Here is a 14,405-nt window from a genome sequence, read left to right on the forward strand (position 1 = left end):
GCGACCCACACCCCCCCCCCCCCCCCCTACACTTGGATGACCCAGAGTGTCCCCTTACATCCATGTGTACCCAGCAGAGTGCCCCCTTACATGCATGTGTGCCCAGCAGAGTGCCCCCTTACATGCATGTGTACCCAGCAGAATGCCCCCTTACATCCATGTGTGCCCAGAAAAATGCCCCATTACATTAATGTGTGCCCAGCAGAGTCCCACTTACTTTTCAGGTGGCAGAGCAGCAGGTTGGAAGTCATTAGGTGAAGCAGATTTACCCATAAGTCCGCCCCTTCTGTGAATGGGAGGGGGGCAAGGGCAGTCTAATCACATATTTGGTTTATAGGATGACAGCATTCCTGGCAAACAAGCACGGCAGAGGGAGGGGGGAAACCGGTGCTGGGAACTGAGGGAGGGTCATGTCTGGCTGGCAGTTGATGCTCAGGTCTCAATATTACAATACACACTGCAGCACATCCACTGACAGCCAGCTGAGGTTGCTGCAGACTGGCAGGCTGGATGTGGCCCACAGGCTGTAGTTTGGAGGCCCCTGCACTAGAGAAAAATTCTCATATGCACAAAATAAACCTCACAAAAGTAATGTTAAGTGTTTACTCCGTTTGCAGCGATGAAACTTTATTACTATAGCATGAACTTGTGAAAGATTAACAATACAGAAGTAACATCTGTGCAGAAAGGACCCTGTATGTGAAAGGCTGCACAGTCTACTGCCCTTCTGGAATGCTGGGTATTATACCGGAGAAGACAAAAACAGGGAGGCAAGCTGGAACCATGAGAGGGAAAAGGGGGATCACATTTGTCACCATTATCAGCCTTGTAGTTCTGCGTTTACAGTTCACTGGTGAAAATGGAGGAAAATTGGATCTAAATTCTAAATGGCTCATGACATTTTTTAAACACGTTTAGTAAAAGCAGAGTCTCCTTCCACACCTTACCAACAAGCAACTACCTAGTAATCATTAATCTCTATGGGAAAACATGCACATGGCTAGATTTCAAAACTACACTTCAACATGACAGAGTCTGAAGTCTAGGCATGTGTAAAATATAGAGCTGCACCGGAATGAAAATTTTAAAACCGAAATGTAAAAAAAAAATGTCAGGCTGAAACCGAAATTTTTTTTAATTTTAACTTTACATTTTTTTTAATACGTTATTTTTATTTATTTTTTTATAAACTTTTACATTTTTTTATAAATTTATTTATCCATTTTTAGTAAATATTTTTATTTTTTTACTTTACTTTTAGGGGCTTTGGGGAAATATTGGGGCTGTAAAACAGACCCCTGATTTTTCCCTTTTAAAATAGAAGAGATTGAGGACACAGAATCCTCAATCTCATTTTCTGCAGCCCCTGTTAGAAACGAACAGGAATTTTATAACATTTATAACATGAGGACTGTATCCCCAATTATGAATGAACGGTGAGTGAGTGATCTCCTCATAATTGAGGCTATAGTAAACATACTCTGTCCTCAATTATTTACAAACACTCAGCGATCACCGAGATTGCTGAGAGATCAGCGGCTGGAAGCATGCTCATCTCCCTCCGAATCCATCAGGGGAGACCTACCGTGCCGGTCCCACACGGAGGACAGCAGAGCCCAGGGAAGCCGGTGGAGGACACACACACCGCTGCACCGTACAAGCGATCCGGTGCCTGTACAGAAGCCGGATCACTTGTATAGGAACAGCAATAACATGTTCTTGGTATAACCACTTCAAGCGTGTGACGTGTATGTACTTGAGCCCGGGTGAAGTGGTTAAAGAACTCTGGGAAAAATCTTTTATTAACCCTTGCACAGCAAGGATTAAGTGCTTATTTTCAGCCCTAGACCAAAACAAAGTCATACTTGCCCAATCATCAGAGCCAGCTTGCTGTTTGACCAGTCCCTGGAGCCTCTGTCACCTACTGATGCAGCCCTCTAAGGTTCTTGACTCATCACATTCTATACACTGTGTATAGGACATTCTATACACCGTGTAAGGGACATACCATTGCTGCAGCGGAGGAGACAGGCTGGAGGGAGCAATGTCACAGATGGCCAGCTCTGAGGATCAGGTGAGTAACTTATTTTCAGCCCTATACTAAAACAAGCACTTAACCCTTGCAGTGTGGGAGTAGCCCCACTGCAAGGGTTAACGGATTAACCCTTGCAGTGGGGCTGAATTCCCCCGAGTTCTGCTTTAAGATGTCTGTCTTCCCTGTGATCTCCACTGCTTTTTTGCATTACAAAAGAGAAATTCATTTTGGCTACTGGCAGTGAAATAACCAAATCAAACAGGTATAACGCAGATGCCTTGTGACAACAGCATGGACCTGTAATGAAAGCTCTCAAAAAGGCTATCCTATAAAACATTCAAACTTTCATTAGATAAGCTTTATTCACAGCATTATAAAAGTATGTCCACATGCAGCTTACCCACGCAGAGGATGTTGAAGCAGAAGCCTTGGGTGACAGATTTACTAACAAGCTGATCCGGAAGACTGTCGAAACCCACATGGCCGCCCAGTGCGAGGCTACGTTTTTCGTCATTCTGCCAGAAAAAAAAAGAGAGGGAAGACAATTGAGATTTGTGCTGGCTCCCATAGGGTTAAACAGACTATGTTCCTGAGACAAGCAAGGGGGCACTGGCAGATGTGTCATAAGGAGTGAGCGACCATTTTGTTTTGATATGCTACATTCCAGACATACTGTTAATCAGGAAACAGCAGATAAAAAAAAAAACAAATTACAATACGACTCCAATCTGAAAGCAGAAATGTGGCCTCCTATTGCTGTGAATCAGCCCTAAAAGTCCTGCAGGGTTCAGCAGTAAGTATTTAAGGGTTGCTCAGGGTAAGAGGGATTTTGCCATCTTCCACATTTTATATATCAGCCCCCAATAGTAAAGAAGCCAACATTTATCCAGGTACAAACCGTCATCTATTAAATGTAAAGCCAAACCTTGTTTTAGACTTTACAGAAGTACATTTACTAATGTACACCCGGGACCCATAGTCAGCATATAGCGGGCCACTGTCTACTAAACACTGACAGTGCAGAGCCATGCTGCAGCCGGGTAAGATCCACCAGGCTTCCTGACTGACAGTTGGTTCTGCCTCTCTAGAGTCAAAGCCAGCTCCCTCCCCTGTTTGCCCCTTGAGTCCTGGTTCACACCTAGGCGATTTATCATGTAGATTTTGACACACGATATCATGCAAAACACAGATTTGCATTCAAGTCAATGGAGGCAGTTCACACCTTTGCATTGCGTCGAGTGGACAAAATTGCGTGTCGCGCAAAAAGGTGCAGGAGCCATTTTCGGGCACTTATTGCACGGTTTTGGTCCCATAGACATCTCTATGCATTGAAAACGATGTGGTTCTCGTGCAGTTTTTAAAGCAAAAATCACACACAAAAAAGCGTGCGCAAAAACAGCTCAATCGCCTGGGTGTGAACCAAGCCTCCCCTGTGGGGAGCGGTGACTGATATTCACTTCTCTCTGCAAGGAAAAGCCAGGAGCTGAGCAATCAGCAGTTACATGATCACTCAGCTCACAAGCCACAGAACCTACTTGTCCCACACGGGCTCTAAGTATTGGCAACAGCCCATTTTATTCTCCCCCGCGATCCTTCTTTAAGGGCCACTAAAGCTACAGAAGTATTGGTGTGAATACCTGTACCATCTGTGTCAGACCATGTTGCTGAGCACACATCGGTAAGTGTCCCCTCTGTCCATGTAAGGAGTAAGCTACCATCTTGTTTTGATATGCTACATTCCAGACATCCTGCTCATCAGGGAACGGAGATCAGCAGAAAAAAAGAAAATCAGATTCTGACTATGTGGCCCACATACAGCCATGTCATAAAAAAACATTACTCTACATGCACACACACGCTGTGCTACTTTTTAAAACCATAGGTTTCTTTTCCAACACACATACACTCAATGGGTTAAGTCACCCAGCTATGTTTCCTCTTCCAAACAATATCCATTAATTCACATTAAGCATATAAACAAAGTGTACAGCAATCAGAGGAAGTGGATTTTCTTTAACGGATTCTTATTCTTTCATCTGAAAAAAGCACAATACACCATGATTTATCCATAAAATGTGCACACAACTGAAAAGCCAAACACAACAGGACCAGCACCCCTCCGAGCACCCCTAAATACAGAATGTGCACACTTTCTTATTTGGGATCAGGGAAATGTAAAGATTGACAATCTAAGAATAAGTATTTGCTGCCAAACTTTTCAAATCGAAAAGTAAAATATATAATTGTTTGTCTGAAATGATTTCAAGTTTAAAGCTCCAAACTTTCTCTTTTTCATGAATACATTTAGCTCCTGTACCTATGTTACAACATATGGTCCTGAGCAATATTGACATTTTAGCTATGGCTGCAAGAGTCCAACAAAAGCTGCACTCCATGGGTATTCCACCAGGATAAAATCTTTGATTTAATAACGGAGCAATAACGCACACACCGTTTGAGTTCCCCATACTGATCCTCAGCCTCTAAGAGACAAAACGGTGTGCACATTATTGCCCCGTTATTAAATCAAAGGTATTATCCCGCTGGAATTCCTGTGGAGTGCGGCTTTTGTTGGACTTGCAACTGTTTGTTGCAACTTGGATGGTGGTACGTTTTGTGGCCTGCACCTAGGAAGGAGTCAAGGTTAGAATCAGCATTTGGGATATGAGCGGTGTGTATATGTGTTGGATTTTAGCTGCGGTCCTATTATTTCAACATACACTATTACTTACTAAACCGAAGTAATACATATATTATTTTACGGAACAAACAAGGCTTTTTGCCAGTAATTTGCCAAAAATATTTAATTTTGTATGTATTCTAAAGCCAAACATTCTGTGATTTGTCCTGTTTATGACACTTGTTTTTGGTACAAAGCATGGTAAATTAATTTATAGATGGAATATATTTTCTTTAAACAAAATAAATAGAAAAATAATATATATACTAGGGATGCACCGACATATCGGCCACTGAAACATAATCGGACAAAATGGCACTTTTGGTAAAATGCAGAAAGTGCAATTTTTTGGCCGAAATAGCACTGCATCCGTGATTTCTCTCCTCCCCGCTGGGCGCTGCTCTGTGTTACATATCAGCTAAGAAATACTAGTGAAGAGCAGGAGGGGATGGTGGTGAGGTTTACAGCTTACTGGGGTTAACTAAGGGTTAATAGGTGGTTAATTAAGTAGGAATAGTATTTGTTTACAAGAAAGAAAAAAAAAAATTCCAATTTTAAGACCCTTTGATCCGATTGTACCATAACTATTCTAAATAAGTGTAAATTACGTATAGTAATTTAAAATATCTGATTGGAAAAAAAAAATACATTGTTACAATGTAGTCATCAATGAAGTGCTGTCTGCCGATATGGCCAGGTGAAGAAGCACTTGGTATATAAAAGTACACCCAGATAACTTTCATAAAGCGTTTTGGTAGGTCCTCTAGTGATTAGTGAATTATAGAGTGAGAAGAAATTAGAACCTCTACGGTTTCTCTGCTGGGGAGATTTCCCGGGATATCCTAAACATTTTTTATGTAAAAATGGCTTACTGTATCTAAATGTGTAATAAAGTGCCTAAACCTCCACAAATGTCCTCGAAAACTTTGCACAACATACGTTTTCAGCTTCCCAAATCTAGCCTGGAAGTTTCATGTTATTTAGTTTCCCACAAGGCAAGTGAGAGACATTAAGCTTGTTTTTTGGAGAGCCTAATACAAGACTTTATTTATGCCAACATATTCTGAAAAGGTCATGTGGTGAAACATACCAAACGTTATTCACATTAAACGATTTTATTACAATCCTGAAACATTTAGGGGGTTATTTACTAAGCTGCCGGAAGTAGCTGAATGAATAATCGAGCCCAAGTTAAAGAAGCCAAAGCCTCTTCAGCTATTCACTGCAGACTGGAACAGGCGGTCCCCGGGTTACATACAAGTTAGGGACTTTAGGTTTGTACTTAGTGACATTAAACCCTCAGATTTTTTAACATAAAATACTGTAATGTGCGCCTTACTGTAATCCATGGTTGTTTCCCTTCTCTTTGCTGCTCTTCCTTTTAAATCTGTATCTGTTCTCATGCTGGGCAGAACTTCTGTTTTGCAGCAGACTGCCTTGTCTCAGGAATGGATACACGGTGTCTGTGTGTAGGTTTGTAACCTGAGCCAGCACTACAGGAAGAGGCCCTGAGCTGCAAAGGGAAGTTCTCCCCAAGCCTGAGAAGACATGAGGATTTAAAAGGAAGAGCAGCAAAGAGAAGGGAAACAACCATGGATTACAGTAAGGCACACATTACAGTATTTGTTTATGTTAAAAAATCTGAGGGTTTAAAGTCACTTTAAGTTGAATTCGTATGCAAGTCGGAACAGGTAAATTTTTTAAGTGCAACTCCAGCCAAAAAAAACATTATTTCATTTTGGATAGCATAGGGAAGGGTCACGTTTGTTTTGCTGTCTGTTCCCCTTGTTCAGAAGATTATAATATAAACAAAAAAAAAATTTTTTATTTAAAATGACGACACCAAAAAAAGTTTTTTATATTTTATAAAAACTTTTGTTTGCATTTTTAAATTTTTATTTATCCAACTTTTTTTTTTACATTTTTGTCTTAATTTTTTTAAACTTTTTTTTTTTTAAATTATTTTAATGCTGGGAGCCATACCCAGCATGCTATTGGATATTGTAAAATGCAATAGCCAATAGCAAGCTGGCTATTGCATCTGCCCACTGCCAATCAGCAGAGGAGGGGCCTGATGGAGAAAGTTCTCTATCAGGTCCTCCCGTGCTGATTGACAGCAAGCAGTGGGCGGTTACAATAGCCAGCTTGCTGTTGGCTATTGCATTTGACAATATCCAATAGCAGGCTGGGTATAGCTCCCAGCCTGCAATGAAGAGGCGGCCGGGGGCGGGACAGCGAAGGAGCGGCCTGACCGGGACTGCGAGCAGATGATCGTCCGGACCGGGGTAAACCGAAGGATTGGCAGAAGAGGAGGCCGGGACATTAGCGGAGGTAAGGGGGGGCAGCGGCAGAATGCAGCGGTCTGTGTCCCTGCTGCCTCCGCCAACACAGGTGCGGAGAGCAGCAGGGACACAGGCCGCTCCAGCCACAGTTCTCTTAAATGTACCGGCGGCTGCCGGTACATTTACGAGAACTGTGGACTCCGTAAGTACGGATTGTCCGTAAGTCGGACGTCCGTAACCCGGGGACTGCCTGTATAGCTATTTTTAGCCATACATCGGCTGCATTCAGCTCACTTCACCTCGGTTGACCAGCCACCGCATGCTCGGCTGAACCGAAAGGGAGAACCCGTTGTGCGTGGAAGCCGTGCGACCTCTACTACTGTAAGGTCGCACTACTTATCTTACGAACATGTTCGAAAACCCGCCGAGAATCGTACGATTTTCGGCGGGTGTGTAGGGATAGGAAAAGAGTTGTCCCCAGCACAGGAAGTGAGGGGAAGTCTCTTGAATAGTAACACAGGCCCGATTCATTATTGGAAAGAGTTTACTACTTTAAATGCTGTGCTACATAATATATAGTCTGGATCAGTGCACAGTATGTATTTCTTTTATGCCCATAATTATTTCTTTCTGTTCAGGATTACTAAAAATAAAAAAAAATAGTTGCTGTATGAGAAAGTGTACTTTAAATGCCAATCCACTCCACTTAGAGTTCATTTTAATGCCAAGTCAGTACTATTATGTATCTAGTGATCATTTACGTCCATGTTTTCTGATGACCCTTTTTTAAAATGAAAACTATTTCTTTAGCACATACATGACTCACTTCCGCATCAACATCACTGTGCATCTGACACTGCCAGCAAGAGCAGAACTACACATGAACAGTTTACATGGTGAGAAAAAAAAATAGCATACAACTCACATAACGTATTACCATATCTGGACAAAAGGAGTACAAGTTTTTCAATAAGAAGGAATTTCTTTTAGAATTTATGCTATGCGACTACCCTTTTCAGTCACAGAAGCAAACCATTCCCTTTAGCAGTTTGCACATATGGCACCCTGCACCTATTAAGATGATTCCTGTTTATCGCACAGGTAACATAACCTACTCTAAATATAGTTCGGTTCACTTTTAACATTGATATACAATGATGGTACAGAGTGTACTTAAATGTTTTCCACTGTGGGATGACCAGGTAGGGTCATCCCACGGTAGAAAACATTTAAGTACACTCTGTGCCATCATTGTATATCAATGTTAAAAGTGAACAGAACTAAAAGGTTTGTCATCTTACACACACAAAACCTGTCACTAATCACACTTAGATCTCACTTGGAAGTATGAATGTGGTAGGAAGAAGCAAAGAGAGAGGAGGGAGATATGCAGCACATGCTTTAGGAACATTCTGCTGTATGGAAAACTGGCTGCAGGGGATTACAGAGAACTTGGAAAACAAAATGTAAAGTGGGTGAATTTCTGATTTTAGCATAGTCGCAGTGTTTGCTGTTTAGCACTAGTAACTTGCTGACTGGTTCAATTTGTTGCCTCGATTGGCTCTTTTTTCCCCCACCATTTTAGGGTTAGATTTAGGTTGTTAAGCTGTTAAAAGGAGAACTATGGGGAGGGTGGAACACACGCATCCCCCTAGTTAGATCCGATGTGTGACACTTAAAAAGGAGAACTATGAGGCGAGTGCTTTTCACTCACCTCATAGTTCTAGCCGACCTGTGACAATGAGACTGTCACAGGTCGGCTCAGTAGATCGGGAAGTGAGGGAACACATAGCGGCGTTCGCTTACCTCGCGATCCTGTCACAGCTCTCTGCCGTGACAGGGGAGGGGCTGGATTCCCCTCTCCGATCCGCCAGCGCTGACTGGCGGATCAGACGGGGGAGGGGGCGGGTACAGCTGGCTTTGCCTCTAGAAAGGCAGAGCCAGCTGTCACTCACGCAGCTGGGCGGATTCAGACATAATTGTCGGGATCCGCTTCAGCTGCGGCGTCTCAGTATACCGCGAGCTGTAGCTCGCAGTATACTGAGCTTAGGGTGACGGGAGGACGCTAGTTTGTGTCCTCCCGTTACCCTAAGGAGAACTATGAGGAAAAGCCTTAACCCCATAGTTCTCCTTTAAAGCTGTCACACGTCAGCTCTAAAAGATCGAGATCACAAACCGTTGACTGCTCAGTTCACAATCTTCACTGACAGTCATCACTCCCCATAGAGATCCTCCTCCCCTCTCTGTTCCTCCAGTGCTCATTGGATTGACAGACCGGGTGGGCACAGCTGGCTCCGGCTCTAGAGAGGCAGAGCCAACAGTCAATCAGGCAGCGGGGTGGATCCCGACAATATTGTCTAGAACTTTCCCAGCTGCAGCGCGGCTCTGTGCTATTAGCATAGAGCAGGCTATTGCTGCGTTTTGGGTCACAGTAGCACATTAGTAAAATGCCCTCTCGTGACCCAAAAGAGAACTCGCACAAAAAAAAAAAAGGTTTGGCCACAGTTCTCTTTAAGACAAATGTTATATTTAGGGATATGCTTAGCCCTCACCCCCCATCCCGGCCTAAACAACACTGTTCGACACAATAGTGATGCGGCGGTCAGCGAGAAAGAAAAAAAAAATGCACGCTGCAGGGGACAAGAAAAATCGATGCACTCCAAGGCTTCGGTTAATCCCCAGAGAACCTTAACAGATGATTTACAGAACAGTGTTGTAGACGCACAACCGCTTGAAAGGCGAATATTCCCTCTTTTTTTTTTAAATGGACAAGGTTGCTTTAAAAGCTATAAAATAGAAATGTTTGCAGGGTTCAACATGCATTTAACTGCATGCATAAGGACAAAGTGGAAAAGACCAAAGTGGCCACACTGCTATGAAGATCTGTAGGAATAAAATCCTGTATTATCTAGATTTTGTAACTTTAATAGAGGAACTAACATCCAAGCCAGAAAACATGCAAAGGCCCTAAAGTTGCCTCACTGTGAAGGACTCTCTATAGCTACTGGCTGAGTGTTTCCACTCCTACGTGTTCCTCAAGCTACTGTACAGTTATAAGACATCATACCAGCTTATACCAGGTCAGGAGGTGAGAGAAGGAAGCGTAAATACTTGGTGTTCTCTTGTTTAAACATACAAACGGGGGAACGAGGAAAAGAAGAGAAGTGCATGAGCATGGAAGACACATCTGACCCAACCTTGATAGATCACTAGACCAACTACAACACCCTTAGACGTCCTAGTTCTAATCAACGGGCACCTTCCAAATAAAACTACTCAGTGTTGGAAAGGATATTCCGTCCTGCATTTGTTTCTTCGAAAAAAAAAAACTATGCCACCAGATAAGAGAGCTTTCCAAATGATCTGATGAATATACAGCTCACCCAACTAGTCTGATTAGACAGAAAAGCATCCCAGGATCAGGAGTGTTGTTCCCAGGCAACTACAAGCTCATTTCATGGCTCTGGTACAGAATAAATTCTTAAAACATGGAGCATTGTGGCCAGATTACATGCCTTTAGAACTTTCTCAGGATCAAAGATGTTGGCAACTGTTCTAGTGAATTGGCCTCTATGCCTTAACTATTTAAGAACTGAGTAGAACTATGGCCTCCCATTAAACACACAATGGGGTAAATGTATCAAAACTGGAGCAGACAGAACCTGAAGCAGTTGACCATAGTAACCCATTAGCTTCTATCTTCAGTTTGTTCATTTAAAGTGGACCTTTACCCATATCTTTCAAATAACAACAAACACATGTGGCCATGTTTACTAACGGCAGATTACTTGTGGTCTCTTTACTTCCCCAAAATCTGGCACATGTGACTAGGACATGTGACCATGCACATCATTTCAAGGGAGGAAAAAGTATTTCTGTGAAATATCATGAGATTACAGATGAGATTTCCCAGCAAAGCTCTGCTGATGTAAGTGCCAAAGCATTGCATCCTTGTAAGATTACATCATTTTGCCAGAGTTGGACCAGGTGGATGAAGTCAATCAAAAACAAGTTTGTTTACCCAATGAATACAAAATGATTTTTAGATCAGCATGGAGAGCTGCATGCTGCTGTGATTTTTAGTGAAAGGGGGTAAAGGTCTTCTTTAAAAATGAAAGATAGAATCTGAAGCAGTTGTCCATGGCAACCAATCAGCTTCCATCTACTCCAGCTTTGATCAATTCCCCCAATATATACAGCAGCAATTATAAATGCATCCCATCTTCTAATTCCTTTAAGGCCCCATTCACACCTGACCGTTTTGTAGCGCGTCCTACGCTCGATGAACGCTCTACAAAACGGTCAAAAAAATAAATTGCATTGTAGTCAATGGTATCGTTCCCACCTGTCCGTATTTCCGCCCGTCCCGAACGCACTACAAAACGGCCCACGCATGAAAAGGTCCCGGAGCGTTCTTTGCTGCGTATTGGTCCGTTTTGTAGGGCGTTTTCCATTTGTATACTGCCAAGTAGCCTTTGGAATCGCGCGACGGTCGCGCAACTTTTTTACCGCGAAACCGCGCGACAGACGCGCATATTACAATACGCATAGGTGTGAATGGGGCCTAAACGTCCACATAAACCTTTGGGTCCCAAGACACATTGCACACGGAGCCACACGCAGCAAAGAAAGGCGGGGTGCGTGAAGCTTTGCATGCAGTGTGTTCAGCAATATCCTCTCCCGCGCTCAGCTAGGTGAGAGCCGAGCATGGCGAGATGAAAAATGTTATCTCTAGCCAATCAGCTGGTACGTATGAATCCATGTCAGGAAGCGGATTCAAGCATGCAGCCAATCTGATGCCTCCAGACAAAAGAATCTGGTGAGAGGAGTCTGCTTGGTAATGTTTTCCTTCCTGCACAAGTTCTCTCTGTGACATATATAACATATGCCACGGATGAGAACAATGCAGAAAGGATGAATAGGATATGTTCATTAAATAATGAAACATTTAATTAATATTTAATAATCAATATGCATTAATAATTATTTAATTATTAAATGTTAGTTATTTAATTAACTAAATTATGGAATAATTTTAAAAAAATGTATCAGATTAAAATCGATAAAATAAAAATCGGCCAACTAAAATCGCTGAAAATAATCATTGTTGCGGCCCTCTCTTTTTCTGCAGTCCCTTTTATGAATGAACAGGAATCCTCTATACCGAGTGCTCCTGTCCATTTATAATTTGTGCATCTAGTATGTTTATTATGTCCACAATCATGAATGAACAGAATGTGGAAAGTAGAGCACTTCCGGTTCATTCATAATTGGGGACACGGTAAATATACTATGTCCTCAATTATTTACACTCAGCGATCGCTGAGTGTCTGTATACCACTCTCCATTCTTACTCTTTTTCCATCGTCGATTTTAATCGACGTAATCGATTAACTGTTGTAGCTCTACATGAAAGAAATAAAGGCATAACATACAACCTTCTGAAAATGTTAGTTGACTATCTACCATGATGACCTCCTGGATTCAATACTTTGAGCCACTGACCTTAGACAAGTATCCATATCAGAAAAGGTCAGAAGTCCTTACCTACATACTAGTTTTAGGTTGGTGACCCAGGAAAGTCACATAAGGGCATAATGACAGCCAGGCACCCAGCATTTTCAGAAGCATTAGTAGCCTCTGTGTTTATTCCATAACAGATTTTCTCTAAACCTTCAATAAAAGTATACAGTGCGAGGCACCTTTCCATACACAAAGAAAGTTAAATAGCAAGAGCAACAGAAAATGCTGGTTAAATACTTGAGTTTTTAAATACTGGCATTGGCTCCACATAGCAAGCCAGAATATATAGGTGTCAGGAATTCACAGCAGAGCTTGCTTCAACAGAACAGACCACCTACTGTGTAACCAGCTGAAATCAGCATCCAAGCTATAAGTGTAGAATCAGAGAAATGATCCAACACAAAGAGCATAGCAGTTTATGTTAGTTGTTATCGTACAAATCAGGAAAATTCTAAACACCAAGGAGACACTACAGGATTGAAGAAAACGTGTCTATGTACAGTACTTCTCAGCAGAGGAATGTGACAAATACCTAATCATATATGAAATTATGTTTTTAGGTTTACAAAAGCCTTCAGTTCAAAACAGCAATATTGTTAGTTGGAGACCATAAGTGTCATAAGTGTGTTTTTTATAAAAAAAATTTACAGAAACACACACACACACACTATGAATAGCTTCAGCCAGGGAATGTAAAAACAGCAGGTAGTGGTTGTGTGCAATAGCCAGCCTGCTATTTGCTATTACAATAGCAGGCTGGCTATTGCACCTGCCCACTGCACATCGTTCATTCACAAAATGTCTTGTATTTTTGGCTTTTAAAAGGATACAAGACATTCTGTCATTGGAGGAGTAAAGGAAGGGGCCGGGATGTTACATAGTATTTGAGGTTGAATATTAAATCTCTTCATTTGGCACTTGCATGTAATGTGGACCCATTGGCTGTCAAGCAGCGGAGTCCTCTCAGGATGGAGAAGGGGAGTCTACAGCAACGATGTCAGCATGAAGGGAGTGTTGGGGACCAGTTGGACTGGGTGCATCTGAAGCGCTGGGTGAGAAGTCTCCAGCACCAGGCACTGGTGAGCGATCTAGACGGAGGACTTAAGCTGGTCATACATGGCTCGAATTTTGAGTCCTGCTGCCATTTGAGTCCTGCTGATTTCTGATACCAGGTCAAGAGACTAATCCCTTCTCGCTGGCTGTACGCATATGTGAAAGCACAGAGGTGGGCCATTCTGCACAAATACTGTATGCATCACTGTCTTTTGTTGAGAACATGCTCAATAGCATGTCCCCAGAGCTGTGACCGCACACTGTGAGATAAGGGCCCATAGAAATAACATAATAAGAAGGGAACTGGAGCAGTTCTGGGTTCAGGTGTTAAAGGAGAACTATGAGGGGAGTGCTTTTCAGTCACCTCATAGTTCTAACAATTGCCTAATGCAGTCCCCAGTTCTGAGGACACCCAGACCCTCTAAAAGACAAACAGTGCCAACATGCAACCACTTGGAAGTGTGCATCAAGGATTGGTCAGGTTCGAGCATGTAATAAAAAGAGGTAGGTCAGGGGAGAGGTCAGTTTTTATGTTACCTTTAGTGGCAATAAATTCAAAGAGTAAGCAGGATTTGACATCTTGTTCCTACACTGTGGAGGGAAAGGGGGGCTTGCTCGAATTCCAACATTGAGTCTAGTTAAGATATGTATACTATGTTCTAGGGACCACCTGTGGAGAGGCAATTTGGAAAGCCATTGGCATTTACAGGCACCTTGTGGTGCACACGATCACTCGGTTATATCGGTTTGTTCCCTTTAAATGCTAAACATTTGTACAATTCTTACCCCTTTTTGCAGTGGATACAATCGAAATAAGTAGCTGCTATAAAAT

General features: G+C 42.4%; 1 protein-coding gene across 3 annotated transcripts in view; it reads right to left on the reverse strand.

The window, feature by feature from the left end:
• The window catches only part of SEPT8 (septin 8), an 86,748-nt gene that overhangs the window by 47,650 nt on the left and 24,693 nt on the right, over positions 1-14,405 (reverse strand). For all 3 annotated transcript variants that reach the window (XM_018563223.1, XM_018563222.1, XM_018563224.1), the window contains exon 2: positions 2,436-2,550. In XM_018563223.1, the coding sequence (XP_018418725.1) occupies positions 2,436-2,550 (115 nt within the window). The remainder of the gene's footprint in view (positions 1-2,435; positions 2,551-14,405) is intronic.

This window comes from Nanorana parkeri, unplaced genomic scaffold (assembly GCF_000935625.1).
Source record: "Nanorana parkeri isolate BGI_ZX_2015 unplaced genomic scaffold, ASM93562v1 scaffold643, whole genome shotgun sequence".
In the NCBI taxonomy this organism is placed as follows: Eukaryota; Metazoa; Chordata; class Amphibia; order Anura; family Dicroglossidae; genus Nanorana; species Nanorana parkeri.